We start from the raw sequence: 13,424 nt of genomic DNA on the forward strand, positions 1-13,424 counted from the left end.
TATGGTGATCGAGGCAGACATAGCCAAAGGCCCTCCTCTTGGAGGGGCTGTCGTAGCTGGTCGCAGCACGAACGTCAACGCCATTCCCATTCATCGTCTCACTCCAGGACCCTGCCACGGCACAGCTCCTGCAGCCCCGGGCATCGATCACTGGCGATTCGCTGTTGTGGATCCACCCGCCAGAGCCGATCGTGGAGCAGCTGCTACCAGCTGTACCATTCCTCCACGTCGGAGTCACGGTCTCGGGGTTGGCACCACTCCCAGTGCTGCCAGTCTTCCCAGTCCAGGGACAGCGGCCGGTCATACGTTAGCCCGGCCTCCCTTCGTAGCTGTCCGTCGATGGATCAGGCCAGCCCGGCCAAACTGCCTGCTCCGCCGCCGTCACAGGAGGTGCAATGGCACCGGGCCCCGTGGCCAGTCCAATGGTACCACTGAGACCGTGCCCCCGACGCAGCCCCCAGTGGGGGCTTGCTCAGTGGCCGGAGCCTCAGAACAGCCGTCGGCCTCCCTCTCCTGACCTCCGAGGAAGGAGTCGGTGAGACATACATCCTCGGTGCTGTGCCTGGAGTGTGACCAGGTGGTGGATCTTCCAGTGCTGGTGGACACGCAAAGTACCACGCCCTCCTCCTTACCCTCCCCTGATGAGGTGATTACGGCCCCTCCTTCCTCTGTCTTTAAAGCTTACCAGGAGCTATTGAAAAGGGTAGCATCAAACCTCAACTTTCAGGCAGAGGAGGTGGAGGATTCCTTTTTAACGTCCTATCTGCCTCACTACCGGGCAGGGTGGCCTTGCCTCTCCACAAAGGGGTGGCAAAAATTTCAAATGCCCTATGGGAAATCCCGGCCTCATTGGCCCCTGTCTCTAAGAGAGCAGAACGCAAGTATTTTGTGCCCACCAGAGGGCATGAATACCTATACACCCACCCTGCTTCTAACTCCCTGGTGGTCGAGTCGGACAACCACAGGGCATGGCAGGGCCAACCAGCCCCTACTCCAAAAAATAAGGATTCAAGGAGGCTTGATTCATTTGGGAGAAAAATCTATTCGTCCTCGAGCTTCCAGTTTTGGGTTGGCCAACAATCTGGCTCTCCTGGGCTGGTATGAGTTCAAGGACTCCCTCCAGGAGCATGACAGGAAGGAGTTTAAAGCGCTGGTGGAGGAGGGTACAGCGGCTGCCAGGGCTACCCTGCAGGCATGGGTCAGACATGGCCGTGCGGTCCATGGCCTCCGTGGTGTTCATGAGAAGGGTGTCGTGGCTCCTGTTCTCTGGGCTGTCCAGTGAGGTGCAGACCTCCCTGCAGGACCTTCCATTTGATGGCAAAGCTCTGTTTAACAAACGGTTATAAAACTGCATGGCCTGAAAAACTCTCACATCACACTTCAGACTCTGGGACTCTATGTTCCGGCTCCGGCTAAACCTAAATTTAAGTCACAGCAGGCTCCCGCTCAGACTACCCACTCTAAATATGAGCCCCCTTATAAAAATTAGTGGGACAATAAGAAGCACCCACAGAGGCAGGCTCAGCCTGCCTCCAAGCCTGGTCCTCCATGGGCAAACAGGTAGGGAAATGGCGGTTTTGACGGGATGCCCAGGGGCGCTCTATCAGTTCTCATCAGGGATCCACCCACAGTAAAGCTTCCCTTGTCCTACCGGTTGTGTGCTTTCCTTCCAGAATGGTCGTGGCTGACCTCGGACCAATGGGTCCTCAACACCATCTCCTGGGGTTACACCCTCCAGTTTACCTCCACCCCGCCCAACCACCCTCTGCCCCCGTCCCTCCTGGGGGACCCCTCTCACAAGGCTCTGCTCGAGCAGGAGGTGGGGCGGCTCCTTGGCCTAGGAGAAGTGGAAGCGGGGGAGCTCAAAGGCAAGGGGAGCTCCTCCCGCTATTTCCTTATCCTGCAGGCCAGAGGGGGGCTCAGGCCCATCCTGGACCTGCGAGGCATGAACCAGTACATGGTAAAGTTCAAATTCCGCATGGTCTCCCTGGCCTCCATCATCCCCGCCCTGAATCCCAGGGACTGGTCCGCTGCCTTCGATCTGCAGGACACGTACTTCCACATTCATATATTTGAGGGGCATAGATGCTTCCTCCGTTTCACAGTTGCGCGTGAATACTGCCAGTTTACAGTCCTCCCTTTTGGCCTGTTCACTGCCCCCAGGGTGTTTACAAAGTGTATGTCAGTGGTGGCAGCCTACCTCAGGCGCCGTGGGGTCCAGATCTTCCCCTATCTGGATGATTGGCTGGTCAAGGGCAGCTCGCGGTCGCAGGTGCGATATCATGTGGTGCTCCTTCTGTCCACGTGCGCCACTCTGGGCCTGTTGGTAAACAACACTAAGTCCACCTTAGTCCCGGTGCAACACATAGAGTTTATCAGGGCGGTCCTGGCTGCCATGCTAGCCAGAGCCTCTCTCCCACCAGACAGGTTCGAGACCCTGAAAGGGCTCAATGACATGATCACAAGGTTTCCAGTGACAACAGCCATAGCTAACATGCTAACCCACAGAGACCTTCCTACCAAGACTACAAAAAGAGGGATTCTGGGTGAACTCCTCCTGAAGGTCAAAACAACAGACTGGATTTCTACATAGAATGCTTCCACCGACGTGCACGGGCTGAAATTGTGGAAAAGCAACATCACTTGCCCCATAACCTCAGCCCTGCAGAACACAATGCCATCCACAGCCTCAGAAACAACTCTGACGACATAATGAAAAAGGCTGACAAAGGAGGTGCTGTCGTCATCATGAATAGGTCAGAATATGAACAAGAGGCTGCTCGGCAGCTCTCCAAAACCACTTTCTACAAGCCATTACCGTCTGATCCCACTGAGGGTTCCCAAAAGAAACTACAGCATTTGCTCAAGAAACTCCCTGAAAAAGCACAAGAACAAATCCGCACAGACTCACCCCTGGAACCCCGACCTGGGGTATTCTATCTGCTACCCAAGATCCATAAACCTCGAAATCCTGGACGCCCCATCATCTCAGGCATTGGCACCCTGACAGCAGGATTGTCCAGCTATGTAGACTCCCTCCTCAGGCCCTATGCTACCAGCACTCCCAGCTATCTTCGAGACACCACTGACTTCCTGAGGAAACTACAATCCATTGGTGATCTTTCTGAAAACACCATCCTAGCCACTGTGGATGTAGAAGTCCTCTACACCAACATTCCACACAAAGATGGACTACAAGCCGTCAGGAACACTATCCCCGATAATGTCACGGCCAACCTGGTGGCTGAACTTCGTGACTTTGTCCTTACCCATAACTATTCCACATTTGGGGACAATGTATATCTTCAAGTCAGCGGCACTGCTATGGGTACCCGCATGGCCCCACAGTATGCCAACATTTTTATGGCTGACTTAGAACAATGCTTCCTCAGCTCTCGTCTCCTAATGCCCCAACTCTACTTGCACTAAATTGATGACATCTTCATCATCTGGACCCATGGAAAAGAAGTCCTTGAGGAATTCCACCATGATTTCAACAATTTCCATCCCACCATCAACCTCAGCCTGGACCAGTCCACACAAGAGATCCACTTTCTGGACACTACAGTGCTAATAAGCAATGGTCACATAAACACCACCCTATACCGGAAACCTACTGACCATTATTCCTACCTACATGCCTCCAGCTTTCATCCAGACCACACCACACGATCCATTGTCTACAGCCAAGCTCTACAATACAACCGCATTTGCTCCAACCCCTCAGACCGAAACAAACACCTACAAGATCTCTATCAAGCGTTCTTACAACTACAATACCCACCTGCCGAAGTGAAGAAACAGATTGACAAAGCCAGAAGTGTACCCAGAAGTCACCTACTACAGGACAGGCCAAACAAAGAAAATAACAGAACACCACTAGCCATCACCTTCAGCCCCTAACTAAAACCTCTCCAACGCATCATGAAGGATCTACAACCTATCCTGAAGGACGACCCATCACTCTCCCAGATCTTGGGAGACAGGCCAGTCCTTGCTTACAGACAGCCCCCCAACCTGACGCAAATACTCATCAGCAACCACATATCACACAACAGAACCACTAACCCAGGAACCTATCCTTGCAACAAAGCGCGTTGCCAACTGTGTCCACATATCTATTCAGGGGACACCATCATAGGGCCTAATAACATCAGCCACACTATCAGAGGCTCGTTCACCTGCACATCCACCAATGTGATATATGCCATCATGTGCCAGCAATGCTCCTCTGCCAGGTACATTGGCCAAACTGGACAGTCTCTACATAAAAGAATAAATGGATGCAAATCAGACGTCAAGAATTATAACATTCAAAAACCAGTCAGAGAACACTTCAATCTCTTTGGTCACTCGATTACAGACCTAAAAGTGGCAATTCTTCAACAAAAAAACTTCAAAAACAGACTCCAAGGAGAGACTGCCTAATTAATTTGCAAACTGGACACCATTAACTTATGCTTGAATAGAGACTGGGAGTGGATGGGTCATTACACATTGCTGGCACATGATGGAATATATCAGAGCTGTTCATCGCCTTGGCCGAGCGCATGAAAGGTCAGCCGATCTCCACTCAGTGGCTCTCAAACTGGATCACCTCATGCATCCATACCTGCTATGATCTGGCGGAAATCCCCCACTGTCAATTGTGAGGGCACACTCGACTAGGGCTCAGGCCTCGTCAGCTGCCTTTTTGGCCCATGTCCCCATTCAGGACATTTGTAGGGCCGCCACGTGGTCTTCAGTTCACATGTTCACCTTGCATTATGCGATGGTCTCCCAGACCAGGGAGGATGCTGGGTTCGGCAGAGCTGTGCTCCGTCCTGAAAGTCTGTGAACTCCTACCCACCTCCAACAGCTATAGCTTGGAATCGCCTACTGTGGAATACACATGAGCACTCACTCGAAGAAGAAACGACAGTTACCTTTCCCGTAACTGGTGTTCTTCGAGATGTGTTGCTCATGTCTATTCCGCATCCCGCCCTCCTTCCCCTCTGTCTGAGTTGTCTGGCAAGAAGGAACTGAGGGCGGGGAGAGCGCACATCGCCCCTTGTACCGCACCATGGCGGCGCCACTCCAGGGGTCGCGGGGGGCGCTCCCCTATGGGAAAAGCTTCCGACACTGGTGCACGTGGCGAGCACGCACACCTATAGTGTCTTTTATTCAAGCATGGAATTACTATACATAGTTATCCTGGATCTTGAACTTTTTCTCCTCCCTGCATTTCTCTTTCCTGTGAGTTGCCCAGCACCCCGAGTCCCTCCTTCAGCATCTTCCTAAATTCCTACTCTTTAAACTGTCAGGGTCCTAAATGTTATGGCCAGACCACTCTGTCCCCTCAGGAAGTGGGAAATGTCCCTCCATCCCATCACCATCACTAATCTGTCCATTTCTAAATTCATGCAAAATTTTCCTTCTTACTTTCAAAGCTCTTCATGGACTGATATTCTCCCAACCTCTGACCGATATCAGTTTCTCTCCTCAGTTGGTCATTCTGCCTCGACCTCTTCTGTGTCCTCTTGCATTTCTGCTGCTTCATCCGTATATCAAGGAAGGCAACTATGCAGCCAGTGATCATGTGGGTGCAAGAAGCTTTGGTGGTGCAATAATACTGCCCATGATGGATCCAATCTGAATATACAGCCAGGCCACTTTAAGGACCTAGCCAGAGATTATTCTGGCTGGTGCTTGATCTGCAAGGAGGACATGTCCCTTTGGTATTTGCCATGATGAGGATGATCCCACAGGCCTTTCTTTTAATTATCAACATTTGTGTTGGTTTCTGAAAGAAAATTGTTAGAATAACTAGGGATTATAAAAGATAGTTATACCCAGGTACCATACATCACTATGACGAGTATAATTAGTATAGCATTATTCTGAGGTAAGTCATTCTCCCTGCAAAGCATTCATGAATGTCTGTGCTGGAAGCTGTATGAAAAGGAATCCTGTTGTATTGTCCCATGCTGTGCTTGTGTGGTCTGTCCTGATCCTTGGAAATACATTTCCCTGCTTCCAGTGGCCAGCTCCAGACAGGTAAGTGCTGTAGAAGAGAGGGATGATGGGTAATGATGATGTGGCTTTGTTCCCAATAGCGGATGTTGCAAGGTCCATGGGGGCAAAAGTGGTGATAGCAATTGATGTGGGCAGCCGGGATGAGATGGACCTCACCAACTATGGCGACACTCTGTCTGGCTGGTGGCTGCTGTGGAAGAGATGGAATCCCCTTGTTGAAAAAGTGAAGGTACCGTAAGCTTATGTTAAAATCACAGTGATTTTCAGTAAGCAGAAGGGAACTGTCCCACTGTGTATCCGAGAAACAAGACTGGGAATCAATTGCTCTGTCACCTGCATCTTGTGTTGCAAGATGACATTTGAGGTGTGGGAAAGCTGGGCAAGGTCCCAGCATAAAAGAAAATACAATGTTATGGGAGAATTCAGTTGTTCGAATCTGGGGAGGAACTAGGAGTGGCACTCATATAGCCAATCAATTTTTCCTCTAAGGAGTCCAACTCCAGCTCTCCACACAAGAGCAAATTCTGCTGGGTGCTGAGTGGGGGACTACAGAATTACAAGATTATTATTATTCCATATTTGTATTATGGTGGCACCTAGGAACCCTGGAAATGGACCAGGACCTCATTGTGCTAGGTGCTGTACAAGCACAGAACAAAAATGAATACCTCTTCTCCCAAAATGCTCCTTGAATATAGACAAGAGCAGTTGACCTGGCTTTGATAGAGCTGAAAGAGCCCCTCTCCAATTGGAGTGAATTTGGCACAATTAATCTTGATGCAGTTAGGATTTGGCTGCTTTCCAAGTGAAAGTGAGTGGAGCTTTGTCCACTTCTCTGTGTTTCTTAGCAGCTGAATATAGGGATTTTTGCATTGGGCAGTAATAATAAATTCTTAGATGTTTGTTTTCATGACAGGCTGCATGAGCTAAGGATTTCCTTCCTGGGTGAAGTCAGATCAGACCGGATTAACGTTTCATTTCTTCCATTTTCCTTCTGGTTCCCTGTGTCCGTGCTGTAATCCTTAGGGTCTCTCTCGTTAGCAGTCCCCTCCTCAAAAAGGCCTGGTCTGAGGACTGGACAGGATTCCTTTTCAGAGCTCAGTACTACTGGACTCCTCCAGTGGGTGTCTGTTGTGAGTGATGCAGGGTGGGGTTGAACATGCTGCTTCCATAGCATACTGGGCTGTTCTCTGTCCCAAGGAACGAGAGGCTATGACAGTGAATCAAACCCAGCTCTTACCTAAAGCGGTGTCTGGCACTAGAAAATCAAGCTGGCTTGTTACTCATCCCCACCCTGAGAGAGCTTAGCACCCCTCCTACATCACCCTATATATCTCCTTCTAGGTACCAGTATTTCCTGGAATTAACGACCAAGTTCGGCTTGAACTGCAGAAACATCATTTGTTAGATGGAAGCTGAGCCTCTGCCATTGATGACAGATTGGCTGGCGGTCAGCAGTGTGCTCCTGGGAGGCTGAGGGATGTGGGATGTGACAACCTCTGCAGATACCCCTGAGTCACTGGAGTGCATTTCTCCCTTTTACCATTGCCAGTTCAGGGCAAGTTGTGCTAATGAAAGTCTTGCAATGCATTTAATGGCTGTCTGGGGCTGATTGGCAGGTGCTGAACATGGCAGAGATCCAGACCCGGCTTGCGTATGTGTGCTGCGTGCGGCAGCTGGAGATGGTCAAGAACAGTGAATATTGCGAGTACATTCGGCCGCCCATCGACAGATATGGCACCCTTGACTTTGGGAAGTTTGATGAAATCTGTGTAAGTGAATCTGGAGGGTGTAGGGGGCTCCGATGTAGCTACTTCTGTGCAGCAACAGAGTCCTGTGAACACCGCAGCAATACAAACCTAGTGCTAGGGGCAAGTTCTAGGCTCTCTTTCTTGAGGAAGCTGTTCTCAAGTGTTCGATTTCTTACTTCTTAGCTCTCTGTAGGCTATGTACGTATGAGAGCTGAGCAAAGAAGTCACACTGAATAATACCATGGAAAGACATGGTGTATGGTGAGGGGCTCAGGATAAGAACCTGAATAGAATCATTCACCCTGTTCATGTCATGTCCCTGAGCAGACTGCAACTCCTCTCCTTTTTTTTGCCAGTAACTTTACTCTGGGGGTCAGGCATGGACTGTTCGCTGTAGGTATTTGAAATCAGAGTTGTTTTGTTTAGTTATAAGTGGCACATAAGTCACATGGCATTGTTTCTTTTCCCTGATTGGGTGAGAATAGCTCATAAAGTCAGGGGGAGGGTTTGAATAAGCCGGAAGGGCTGTGAATTGTCCAAGCAAAGGGAGCAGAATAGTAGAATGTCTGTGGCACAGTTAACGTTCCGATGCTTCTATTACTATTATGGACCATCTGCACTTCCTTTGCACCTGATATAGGATCAGCAGAACACCACCAGTGTCCGTGGAAGGACTGTTAATGAAGGGATAGTATCAGGTTCACAGGTCTTTGGGGTTAGGTTTGTCTGTCTGTGTATGTCATAAATCAGCATGCAAAGTACTGACACCAGATGTGCAACTGATGTTTTTCAGAGAAAAATAATTCAGCAATTTAAAAAGAATAGAATAAGGTTTCTTTCCTTTCCAGTGGACTGTTGTTTAGTAGCTTATGCTCATTGTCACTGTTGTAGAGCTATACTATTGTTCTCCACCTGCTGCTGGCTAACGGAATAGATGTTTGCTTACATGCGTGTTCACCCTCATCCATTCCCTTAGTTCATAACAAGTAGTTATTCGTTCCACTGCCCTAGTTGTGTTGGGAAGGATGGAAGCTTAGAGCTGAGCGTCGTCAGCAAACTGGATTCCTACGTGTGCGACACGTTTCCTCAGTAACTCTCCTAACACCCTCTCACACATTCCACAAGAGACATGAAATCAGCCCTGCAGAGCTCCACGTGAGAGTCCTCTGGGCAGAAGACCAATTGCCCCGGACCATTCTTTCCGACCTCCCAGAGGGGTCTGAACACTCAGCAGCACCCTGTGTCTTCAGCTGTCCCAATCACACCTCATGGCCTGTGGTGTCAGCATGGACCCTTCTTTCTTGTTCATTGCTAGGAGAAAATCCTCACCCTGTGCAACCAGTGCAGTTCCTGCTCAAACACGTGACTGACCAGAATGTAGGAAATCTGAGGAGAGTTGAACTTCCCACACCATCTCCTGGATGGGTTGCGAGCTGTTGAGACTGTCAGTGTCAAGTGATGCTTTATTAACCAGGGGCTGCATGATAGCTTTTTCAGTCAGGCATCCTGCTACCTATGGGAGCACTTACATGAGAGGAAAGTGATCAGGAACAGTCAGCATGGATTCACCAAGGGAAGGTCATGCCTGACTAATCTAATCAACTTCTATGATGAGATTACTGATTCTGTGGATGAAGGGAAAGCAGTGGATGTATTGTTTCTTGACTTTAGCAAAGCTTTTGGCATGGTCTCCCACAGTATTCTTGTCAGCAAGTTAAAGAAGTACGGGCTGGATGAATGCACTATAAGGTGGGTAGAAAGTTGGTGGGTAGAAAGTTGTCAGGCTCAACGGGTAGTGATCAATGGCTCCATGTCTAGTTGGCAGCCGGTGTCAAGTGGAGTGCCCCAGGGGTTGGTCCTGGGGCCGGTTTTGTTCAGTATCTTCATAAATGATCTGGAGGATGGTGTGGATTGCACTCTCAGCAAATTTGCGGATGATACTAAACTGGGAGGAGTGGTAGATACGCTGGAGGGCAGGGATAGGATACAGAGGGACCTAGACAAATTGGAGGATTGGGCCAAAAGAAATCTGATGAGGTTCAATAAGGATAAGTGCAGGGTCCTGCACTTAGGACGGAAGAACCCAATGCACAGCTACAGACTAGGGACCGAATGGCTAGGCAGCAGTTCTGCGGAAAAGGACCTAGGGGTGACAGTGGACGAGAAGCTGGTTATGAGTCAGCAGTGTGCCCTTGCTGCCAAGAAGGCCAGTGGCATTTTGGGATGTATAAGTAGGGGGCATAGCGAGCATATCGAGGGACGTGATCGTCCCCCTCTATTCGACATTGGTGAGGCCTCATCTGGAGTACTGTGTCCAGTTTTGGGCCCCACACTACAAGAAGGATGTGGATAAATTGGAAAGAGTCCAGCGAAGGGCAACAAAAATGATTAGGGGTCTGGAACACATGACTTCTGAGGAGAGGCTGAGGGAACTGGGATTGTTTAGTCTGCAGAAGAGAAGAATGAGGGGGGATGTGATAGCTGCTTTCAACTACCTGAGAGGTAGTTCCAGAGAGGATGGTTCTAGACTATTCTCAGTGGTAGAAGAGGACAGAACAAGGAGTAATGGTCTCAAGTTGCAGTGGGGGAGGTTTAGGTTGGATATTAGGAAAAACTTTTTCACTAGGAGGGTGATGAAACACTGGAATGCGTTGCCTAGGGAGGTGGTGGAATCTCCTTCCTTAGAAGTTTTTAAGGTCGGGCTTGACAAACCCCTGGCTGGGATGATTTAATTGGGTATGGGTCCTGCTTTTGAGCAGGGGGTTGGACTAGATGACCTCCTGAGGTCCCTTCCAACCCTGATATTCTATGATTCTATGGGCAGATTCTGATAATCTCCACCAGCAACGGACCCAACACTTGCCCTGGTGCTTCACCATTCAGGATGGGCATGGATCCAACTCACAAACTGTGGATCAGGGGGGTGGGGAAGGGATTCCAGCCCCTCCAGAGCCTCAGTGAATGAGACTGGCCGACACTAAAAGATGAACAAGCATTGACCCCTCAAACCATTGTTCTCTGTCTGTGGAAGCAGATAGTTCAGGGCCAAGTGAGTGATTTGAAGCCACAAAGTAACTTTATATTCTTTGCAACAAGAGAAGCTTGACAGTAGATGATTGGGGGCCATGCAGATATACCAAGCTGTCATCCTGCTTTAACAGATCTGATGGAGACACATTTCTTGACTTCCTCCACTGGCATACCAGCCAAACACCCTATGACTTCACCTGTCGCAGGGTCTCTGTAAACCATGGTGACCCGAGTGGGCATTCATGGGCTACTGTGTCAAAGGTTTTTATTTACCTATTTATTTAGATTTATACCAAAATAAAAAAGGGGTATCTATCCAACACTCCAGACACCTCTGCCAAACAAATATGAAGTGAGCTGTAGCTCACAAAAGCTTATGCTCAAATAAATTTGTTAGTCTCTAAAGTGCCACAAGTCCTCCTTTTCTTTTGCGAATACAGACTAACACGCCTGCTGCTCTGAAACCAATTAAATTTAACAGTCACTGAGCATACAATTCCCTGCTGATTCCCCTCAAAAACCCACCTGTGCAGCACCCCATGCATCTAGAAAGCCCTTGCCATATGTCCTGAAGGTCACCTGATCCAGGCTATTTGGGGCCATTCTAAACAAACACAGAATATAGGTCATGTTGATAGGCTGGGGAAGCAATGACTTTGAACAAGAGTTGGGGGTCATGGTGGATAATCAGCCAAACATGAGCTCCCAGTGTGACGCTGTGTCCAAAAGGACTAATGGGATTTTTGGGTGCATAAACGGGGGAATCTTGAGCAGGAGTAGAGAAATTATTTTATCTCTATATTTTGCACTGGTGTGACTGCTGCTGGAATACTGTGACTAGTTCTGGTGTCCACAGTGAGAGGGTTCAGAGAGTAGCCACGTGAATGATTAAAGGATTAGACTCAAGGAGCTCAATCTATTTACCTTAGCAAAAAGAAGGTTAAGGCGTGACTTGGTTACAGTCTACAGGTACCTATTTGGGGAGCAAAAATTTGATAATTGGCTCTTCAGCCTAGTAGAGAAAGGTCTTAACGTGATAGTATGGCTGGAAGTTGAAGCTAGACAAATTCAGAGAGGAAATAACCTGTAAATTTTTGACAGTATGGGTTTTCAATCACTGGAACCATTACCAAGAGTCATGGTGGATTCTCCATCACTGACAAGTCAAGATTAGATGTTTTTCTAAAATATCTGCTCTAGGAATTATCATGGAGCAGTTCTCTCGTCTGTCCTATACAAGAGATCAGACCAAATGATCACAATGGTCCCTTCTGGCCTTGGAATCTATGAAACCATTGACAGAATGCTCTGAAGGCTGAACAGTATTTTCCCTCTGGCCTGTTGGTGATCTCCCAGGCTCCATTCACCTCCAAGGACAGCCCTCTAAACAGGCCTTTCTTCCCCGTCAAGATGTGTCCCGATCCTAGACCACAAGAGTCAGTGGTCTGTCCGGGAGTTCCACTCCCCCGCGACCTCCAGTGCCATTCCAGACACAAGATCCAGAGTGTGACCTACAAAGCTAGGAACCACTTGGGGCAGATTATGGTCACTATGAAACCTTGAGCTGTTCCTGACACTTATTCTGTCTGTCAGTGATAGACCTGGGAATAGAACCCTGGAGTCCTAACAACCACTGCTGTAAGCACTAGAATTCAATTCTTCCCAGAGCCTTTTCTGCTGCTTTGTAGGAAAAAGAATAAGGGCATATCTTCACTAGCAACGTTGAAGCATTGCTGCGACAGCACTTTAACGTGGCTGTGTAGTCGCAGCACCAGGGCTTGGAGAGTAAAAAAAACACCCCCACGAGGAAAGTAGCTACCAGCGCTGGTTTTTTCACACTCCTAAGCGAGAAAGTTGCAGTGCTGTAAAGTGGCAGTGTAGACAAGGCCTAAGACTGGAGTTATTTTTAATTGTTTTCATGCTGACAATATGGGTGCCAAGTTGTCATTCCCAGTGCAAATTAGAGTTCTAAAGGGCTGGAAAATGGAGTATATGCATTCAAACTCCCCCAGGCACTTGAGCAGTAGTTACTTATATCACCTCTAACAGAACCTGAAATTTGCATGTAAAAGCAAGAGCCCCTACGTGCTGGTTGGCTTGTGTGTATTCATGATTCACATGTACAGGTCATTTGGCAGCAGTGCCGATAGTAATTCCTGTGTCAGACCTGGCCCAGCAGGGAGGAGGCCCATATTAATTAGCTTTGCTGTTGTCTTTTCCCATACAGAGATTTGTACAAGAAGGCCTTGGGATACAAATAAATCCTTTGCTCATGTTTCATTGGTGTCTCCTTATATGCAGCACTGTCTGATGTGCAGTACTGCACAAAGCTGTCTCCAGAAAGATGATTGTAAGAAGTGGCATCTTCCATAACGTACATTAGAGCCAAAGGTCATGTGAGCTTTCTGATGTAAAATAGCACCTTGCTCCAGTTAATGGCTCCCATTTCATAGGCTGAAAGTTCGGAGTAACTCTGAGCTGAAGCAGTAGATACTGCATTCTAAATCCCAGGCCCAGAGCGTGGCGCTGTGCTTAGCACTCTGGTTTTAGAGCAGGTGGCGTGGAGCATGGTGTTTTTCCAGTTGATGATGATGATGATGAGTGTTTATTTCTGATTGTCTCTTTCCA

General features: G+C 48.6%; 1 protein-coding gene across 12 annotated transcripts in view; it reads left to right on the forward strand.

Moving 5' to 3' along the window:
• Positions 1 to 13,424, forward strand: part of PNPLA7 (patatin like domain 7, lysophospholipase) — a 443,243-nt gene that overhangs the window by 396,050 nt on the left and 33,769 nt on the right. For 10 of the 12 annotated variants that reach the window (XR_012155226.2, XR_012155225.2, XM_073314045.2 and 7 more), the window contains 2 exons: positions 6,096 to 6,244; positions 7,635 to 7,787. Coding sequence is in view for 10 of the 12 variants with exons in the window: in XM_073314045.2 (XP_073170146.1) it covers positions 6,096 to 6,244; positions 7,635 to 7,787 (302 nt within the window). In the remaining 2 variants the exon portion in view is untranslated. Of the gene's footprint in view, positions 1 to 6,095; positions 6,245 to 7,359; positions 7,605 to 7,634; positions 7,788 to 13,424 lie in introns of those variants that run through there. The other 2 variants (XM_073314053.2, XM_073314052.2) reach the window with 2 other exon arrangements.

The sequence above is a fragment of the Lepidochelys kempii genome, chromosome 16 (assembly GCF_965140285.1).
Source record: "Lepidochelys kempii isolate rLepKem1 chromosome 16, rLepKem1.hap1, whole genome shotgun sequence".
Classification (NCBI taxonomy): Eukaryota; Metazoa; Chordata; order Testudines; family Cheloniidae; genus Lepidochelys; species Lepidochelys kempii.